The sequence below is a fragment of the Gekko japonicus genome, unplaced genomic scaffold (genome assembly GCF_001447785.1).
Source record: "Gekko japonicus isolate JY-2015 unplaced genomic scaffold, Gekko_japonicus_V1.1 scaffold340, whole genome shotgun sequence".
Lineage (NCBI taxonomy): Eukaryota > Metazoa > Chordata > Lepidosauria > Squamata > Gekkonidae > Gekko > Gekko japonicus.
Window position 1 is genome coordinate 199,184 of NW_015161961.1, and position 8,123 is coordinate 207,306.

General features: G+C 44.4%; 1 protein-coding gene across 1 annotated transcript in view; it reads left to right on the forward strand.

The window, feature by feature from the left end:
* MMD (monocyte to macrophage differentiation-associated) overlaps positions 1–5,895 on the forward strand; it is a 37,827-nt gene extending 31,932 nt beyond the window's left edge. The window contains exon 7 of the mRNA XM_015429541.1: positions 3,331–5,895. Within this exon, the coding sequence (XP_015285027.1) occupies positions 3,331–3,531 (201 nt within the window). The 3' untranslated portion in view covers positions 3,532–5,895. The remainder of the gene's footprint in view (positions 1–3,330) is intronic.
* The last annotated feature ends 2,228 nt before the right edge of the window (positions 5,896–8,123 follow it).

Consider the following 8,123-nt stretch of genomic DNA (forward strand, 5'->3'; position numbering starts at 1 on the left):
CCTTTGTATTTATGTGGTTTTTCTTGTCGAAGTCAACTTACCTTACGGGGAAGACAAAGAGCCTAGGGCCTTCGCTTTCTGGCTCGTCTTGGGCTTCTTACAGGGCCCCTAGTCCAAGAGTCCCTAGGCTAAGAGCCACAGGCAAAGAGCCCTTTAGCTCACCTTTTGGCTCATGCCTCTGGCAAGGTGCTTTCTTAAATACTGAATTACAGTCAATCACAGTCAAACAATGCCCCTTCCTCTCCCTCTCTCAAGCAGCCAGGACTCTGCAACAACTCTAAGCGCTTTCACACACTCCCAAACACAGTCCTCCCACACAATATCCTCAGCTGAATCCCCTCAGCTGAAAGCAAGTAAAAAAACACTCACCCCTCTAGCAGCTCTGTCTCCTGCCCCTGCTCAGAGCTCAGCTGGGTCTCATTTCCATCTGAAGGCATTTCTGAATTCACTTGTGAGTCACACGGTGGAGGTGGCACAACTTGCAAAAGGCATTTAAAGGATTCCCTTTAAATGGCTTTTGCAAGCTGCGCCACCATGGCGTGACTTGCAAGTGAATTCAGAAGTGTCTTTAAATGCCTTCTCCAAGCCCTGCTCCCAGCACCAGCATGTCTGCCGACACGAGCCACACGAACCTCCCAAAGCCACCTGGGAGGTTCATGGGAGCGGGGTGGAATGAACCTTGGTTCACAAACCACAAACTGGGCCCAGTTCATCATGAATTTAGATTTGTGAGCTGGTTCGTGCCCATCCCTACTGCATACCCAGTTGCCTAACTTCCCTCTCTGGTGAATTGATGAAAAGCATTTTTTAAATGAGAATTATTTAACATATCCAAGAAGCCTTTTGGAATTATTGGAATGTGTTCATGAATGTGTAAATAAAGTTAATCTGGTGAACATTATGCCTCAGCTATTTTGACAGAACCCCTCACCAGACGCTCCTCAGTAAATTAAACAGTTGTGGAATCAGAAAAGTGGTCATCATATGGATTCAATAAATGGTTAAAAATAGGAAACAGAAGCTGGGAATACACAAATATTTCTTGCAGTGGAGGAAAGTACATTGTGAAGTCCTCTAAGGATCTGTATTGGGCATAGTGAGTGAGTAATGAGGTAACCAAGTTTACAAATTACAACGAATTATTCAGGCTGTGAACTGGTCCAAGAAGGGTCTTTCAGATGGAAATGAGATTCAGTGTCAGTAAGTATAAGGTGCAGCACAATAGGGCAAGGTAAAAGGTAAAGGTTCCCTTGCTCGAAAGCCAGTCGAATCCGACTCTAGGGTTGCGGTGCTCATCTCCGTTTCAAAGCCGAAGAGCCAGCGCTGTCCAAAGACGTTTCCGTGGTCATGTGGCCGGCATGACTAAACACCAAGGCGCAAGGAACGTTGTTACCTTCCCACCGAAGTGGTACCTATTTATCTACTTGCAATTTCTTGCTTTCGAGCTGCTAGGTTGGCAGGAGCTGGAACTAGAGATGGGAGCTCACTCCGTCATGCGGCACACTCAGGTCTCGAACTGCTGAACTACTGACCTTCCACAGCCTGCAGTTCAGCATCTTAACCACTTGAGCCACCGCAGCTCCTTCCACAATAGGGCAAACACACATACAAACAAGACCAGCTTCATATATTAACTGATGGTGATTGGCTGTCACTGTACAGGAAAGAGACTCCAGACCCGAGGGGGGGGGGGGGGTTTTTGCACTATGCACAATTCACTTATTTTGCTGCAATAAGAAGTAGTGAGGCAACTGGCTTAGAAAGCTTTGTGAACCATTTGTACAGTGCAACCCTATTACATGTGCAGAAAGCTCTCTTGAATAATTCAGTTTTACATAGTTCATGGAAAGTCAGGAAAGTGGGAGCCTCCCTGACCCCCTCTGGCAGGCCACTCCATGAAGTGGGGGCCACAACAGAGAAAGCAGGCAGTTACTGATTTTGCCCACTTGCAGGTTGGCACCCACAAAAGGCCCTGTTGACATGAGCGAAGCTGTCGTGGTAGAGCACAGGAATAGAGGTGGTCCTGCAGATGAGAGGGACCAAGGCCATGCCTTCATATGTGATAGCCAATACTTTAAACTGAGGCTGGTGACAGATGGGCAGTCAATGGAGTGTCTGCGGAATGTAATATGCGTCCTCTGTCTAGCTCTTGATAATAGCCCAGTCCTTCTGCACAAACTGAAGTTTCCAAATTGATTTTGAGGGGAGACCAATGTATGGTGCATTACAATAGTCTAGTCTCGATATTACTGTGGTGTGGAGCCAAGTGGCCAGATCAGCCAGATCAAGGTAAGGGTCCGGTCCATCTTATGGGCTAGACTGAGTTGGTAGAAAGTGTTTTTTGCAGCTCCATTAACTTCTCCAGTAATAAAGTTGGTTCCAGTATAACTCCAAGGCTTTAACTGAGTCAGCAAGGGTCAGTTAACTCCATCAGACGTGGGGAGTCAGTTGAACTCTGTCAAAAGCAGGGAGACTCCTCCTTCCCAACCAGAATTGCCTCTGTCATTTGGGGGTGTGGTTTCAGTTTGTTCGCTTTTAGCCAATTAACCACAGCCACCAGCCGGCTGTTCAGGACCTCTACTGCATTACCAGGACATTTGGATAAGGATATATAGAGGGGATATTATCAGCATATGGATGTTGAATTAGACAAATTCCTGGGGGCTTTATCTGTGTTTTGTGGCTGTTTAGGCATGATGATTAAATAGAATCTCCATGTTCTGAAGAAATATGCCGCTGAATACCAGTTGATGAGGGCCAACCAAGGTGGCATTTGTCTTTATGCCCTGCCGATGGACTTCCTGGAATTTTTGCCACAGTTGGAAACACCACGATGGACTAGACAGAATGTGTTAATCTGATTCAGCAGGGTTTTTCTTATGTTCCTGCACCAAAATAGCTTGTATCCAACCACATGGTTAAGAAGACTTATTCAGGGTGGCGGAAGACCTTGTTTTTACCAATTCCATCCTCCTTCTGCAGCCCTCCCACCAAATTTTGTTCCTGGAGGTCAGAGGGTGCTCAGGAACAAGGTAGTGGGGGGGGGGGGGTCTGCAGTAGGAGGAGTGGATTAGTAGAAATCGTCACCTCTTAGAAAACTTTAGTGTCCTCAATAGTGCAATTGGCTTAGAAGGGTGTAAGTCTCATTAGGGCTGTGTGGCAAGTAAAGTAGCTGGATTCCGGCCAGTATTTATGACTGCTGCTATTAACAAGTGTTTCAGTCTGTATACAGTCGTGACAGGATTGATGTATCTCCAGTGTTATGACTGTCAAGATAGTTGCAGGTACAAGGGCACAGAGTAACTTTTGTTCTCTTTTATTAATCCACAGAACAATACTGATGGACTTCAAGAAGTCGCCTGGGGAGGCTTAATTTATTGTATGGGAGTGATCTTCTTCAAGAGTGATGGGATCATTCCATTTGCCCATGCTATCTGGCATCTGTTTGTTGCGACGGCTGCTGCAGTTCATTATTACGCTATCTGGAAGTATCTTTACCGAAGCCCGGCAGATCTCATCCGTCACTTATGATACACAACACGGCTCCAACCTGCACTATGCTTCCAACTCAGTATTATTTGGGTAAAAGATTCTGGAGAAATATTGCACAGGGGGGAAATGCACTGACTTTGATAGTTTTATGAACACATTTACTGTGAACTAAAATGAGTTCTTGAATTGCTGTTCATAGATGAAGTGCTAAACGCACAATTCTCCAAACATTTTTTCCTGTGGAAGTCCCTACTGAAATAAATGAGAGTGGCGCAAGTGTGGTACACAGCTTCTGCTCATTTCAGTGTGGCTTGCACATGAGCATTTCCCTTCTATATTGCACATGCTGTCAGTGTTCAACGGCTACAATACAACACAAAGTATTGCACACTTAAGTCCATTGAAATCAATGGACTTTAGAGCATGCCTAACTTTCACTTTGTGGGTAAAGAGACCACATACTACATTACTAACAGTCCATTCCACATTAACAGGAAAAACAGTGTAAAAATGACTGGCTGTCTGATGTTTACAAATTTTTAAAAAGTGTATTTAATGGGTTTAATTTTTTGCAACTTTAAACTAAATGACAGTTTTGAATTATGGAAGTTGATGCAGTAGCAGAGACTTAATTCCTTTTTTAAGTTGCTTTCTACCACTTTTTCATAAACTGTTTTATTACATTCAGATCACAGACAGAACAATGTAGCTTTTCCTCACCGCTTGTCCTAATGTGACTTTTACTAAAAACAACTGTTTTGTAAATGAATTTTAAAAGTACACACGCTAAATAAAAATGTATCTGCTGTTGTGCAGTCGAACCAACAGGGAAACTGAGAGAAATGGCTACATTCCACACAATGTGCTGACAGATATACCTCTTGCAAAGGTTTCTATTGAAACAGTGTGTTAAACAATTATGGATTTCAAAATGAGCTCTGCAAAGGCTTTAACCTGAAGACTTGTTACCTTCCACAAGACACTGAATGGTTTGATTTGGGTTCACTGTAACAATATGAGTTTTGCTGACTTAACACATGAATTTGTTTTAGATATGGTAAAAGTACTCTGGAAATGTGGCACCAGTACAACAAGCAACTGGCAGTTACCATTCTTAGCCTAAATCACTCTTGGAAAGCATAACTGGTTTTATAAATGTATCAGACACTTTGGTGCTCAAATGACGAGGCTTACCACAATTTAGGCAGACTGTTCTCATTGGATATGGGTAGGAAGTTTGTCCCTCACTCCTTCTGTCCTTCCCCGACATAGCCTATAAAGTTTTGAGTATTAATAGTTAATTACACCCAAATGGCCTTTTCAGGGAGCGAAGCTTGAATAACTTGATAGGTCTCATCAGTTCTGGGACAAAGTAGCAAAACCGGGCTTTAAGTGTGCTGCTTTTTAGTATTCGGGACAATGAAATGTGGTAGCAATTTGATTGTAGAACATGTGCATTGAATAACAAGATTTTAGAATCTCACTGTAATGACTTGTGTCCAGTTACTGTAGTGTGTCCCACTGTACTATGAATGTCTTATATTAAGATTGAATTTATTCTTTTTCTAACTTGCTCTTTTTCATGTCAGTGTTTTTAAAAAAAACAACAACAGAAACAACACGTTGTCTTTTTCAGATTTTACTCTGGATATTTTGCCTGTCAACAGTAGACCTGTATTATAGGGATGGCTTTTTTTTCTCCCCAAGGTAATATATAATTTCTTCTAGTCTTGCCAGTGGTTTGTTTCGTATTTTAGAATGAGGTGCACTTGTAAGACATTTTGCAGGAAGGGACAACTGTTAAGAAAACCATAGGGCATTGGAAGTCTGCTTCCACACAGTATTAGCCAATGTCTACCAAACAGTCCCATACCAGAGTCACTTCCAAAGCATGGCAGGGCTCCAGATTGCACATAGAGCTCTGGAGAAATAGGATCACACTGCTCTTGTTGATATTGTTATATGTTCCACATGTACAATTGGAAAAGGGTGGAGATGCTTATCAAAATTCCTATGTTATTGGAACCTCTGGATGGGGCAGAGCTGGTTAGATTTTCTTAGTAGCATGAAATTGAAACAGCAGAACAGACTGTGAAAGTCCTGGAACATCTGAATGCCTCAGCTTTTTTTAACTTAATGTGTTTGACTTTAATATATTCACTTTTTTTGTGAGTTCATCTACTCTGTTCAAGTGCAGTACTGTTAATACCACTAAGATATATGTAAAGCTCTTAGCTTTTGTCGAAACTATGAAACTGGCTCCAGTTAGTCCTGCTGCCTTTATGGTAACTTCTTATGGTCTTTTTAATGTGTGTGTGTGTTTTTAAGAGTGAAAAGTTGTTTGCTTTTTTTAAAAAAAGAAGAAGAATCAAACTCGCCAAAAATACTTTGAATTCGGTCTAGTCCCTGAAGTTTTAAATGTACTAGATTAATGCAAATAAACTTTTTGTGCAATTTGGAATCACGTTTGGATTTTGTGCTCATTAAATTGATCGGGGCTTGAGGAACCTTCACTGCTGCTCTCTGCTCATGGCTACAGTCAGAATTGTGACTATAGGGCAGATAACTCATATGAACAGTTTTGTGCCATGACATGTGGAGAATAGTTATTTGCAGGTTTGTACTATCTTTACTATCTGTACTATCTTTAAGAATGAGCATTTAGTGGTATGGCAGTTCCATGTCTGTGAAATGGGTGGGGGGGGATTCTGGTGAATCATCTTTAAAAAAACTACTAGGCAATGCTGTTTCCTGCCTCAATATCAGAGCCTATGCTTCACAATTTGGAGTTTGGAAGAACTCTGTCATGGGATAGGAATATGGACATTTCTGACTCCTCGTACAGCTTCATTTCATTTTCATATTCACAATTTTAGGTCTCTGTTGACCTTAACATTCTTATAGCACCGGAATTGTTCCAAGATTATTGTAGCTGCAAGGCTCTGGATTGGATTTCTGATACTTTTCTTAGGAATCTACCCGGTCGGGAACATACTGGTTCAACCAGTTTTTCTTTATGCAGCTGCTATTTGACAACAAATGTGGAATATTGATTAAAATGTTGAGACTGGATGTGAGGGAATCCAAATTCCAATCCCTGTATTTCTATAGTGCCTGCATTAGCCACATGACTTAATGGGCTGGCTGTGAGATTCTGATGCTGCTCTGAGCTTCTCAAAGGAAAAACAGAAAACAAATTTAGTAAATACCTGCATTTATTTTGGTGATGGTGCTGCATAAATATTAGATAAAATCACTCATTTCTCTATTTCGGTGAAGGATAACCATCACCAAAAGCGAGCTTTCAAACCCCAGGTATTGATTACAGTGTATGTCTTAATGCCCCTTTCAATTTTAAGACGTTTCACTGTTTCCCCGTACAGCTAGACTTTGGAGTAATGTGTTTTAAGGCTTTTGTTAGGGGTGGTGGTGGTTCTGCTTGCTTATGTATCCTGTAAGCATAAGTATGACGCACAGGTTTGGGTGGGAGTGTATTAAGCCTTTGACCTCCTGCGACATTCTAAGCAAAAACGATCTCTTTGCCATTTCCTTGACGTTAGCTGTGTTACCTGGATGTCAGTGGACATCTAGCAGGAAGTCCGTATCAAATCACCGGAAACTTTACTGAGGGACAGAGGCTGCCTGCTTGCTTGGCTTCTTGCTGTATATGAAATAATCCTCTACAGCCAAAGGATAGTTAGCATAAAGCTTATTATGTTCGGGAGAAAATGCTTTCGAACTTTAATGTAATACTGCAGTATTAGAACATGACCTATACAAGATGGGCATGTATTTTTCTTCACAGTGGAGGCCCAGGTTGGCTTACAGCATCATTCTCCCATTCATTCTATCCTCACAACTCTGTGAGGTTAGATTAGGTTGAGAGAGAGTGTGTGTGTGATTGTCCGAGTGTCACCTTGTGAGCCTCCATGGCAGAGTAGTAATTCAAACCTGGTCCTTCCAGATCCTAGTCCAGCATTCTAACTATTGTACCATGGCTTACCGGTTTTAGTAGCTCCGTCCAGGGCGCCAACTGCCCTGCCACCGTTCCTGCCGAGCACATGTCAGTTTTCCCCACCCCTCTCCGGCACGGGCCGGCTCCGCTCAGCTGGGGCTGAAATCCCTCGGCTCCCTAGGAAGCCGACTTGGGCTGGGGGCTCCCCAGAGGGGAGGAAGGGAGGGAGGGGAGAGGAGCGTGGCGCCCCTGGCCGGGCCTGCCTGCCTGCAGGGATGGGGGGCACAGCCGGGCGCTTCTCCACCTCTTCAGGCTGCCGCCGGGGGGGCGGGGAAATAGGGAGCGCCCTCCTCCTGTGGGCCAGGCCCAGGGCAGCAGGCGTTCTCTCTGGGCCCCGGCGGCGGGGCTTCCTGCGCTCCCTCCTCTCCGCCAGCCGGCGTGAAGAGAACCGGCTCGGCGATCCCAGGGGGAGGCCCGGCGTGGAGCTCTCCTCACACCCCAGCCAGCCGGGGAAGGCACCCACGAAGGAAGCACGCAGACTCTCTCGTCCTTCCGCGCTCCCGGTCTAAAGCGTCACGTGGTGTCACTCTGTCTCCCCCCCCCCCAGGCAGCCAGCTGGGGGGTCTCCAGGCCCCACCGGGAGGTTGGCATCTGAGGGGGGGGGCCACGAGGCGGC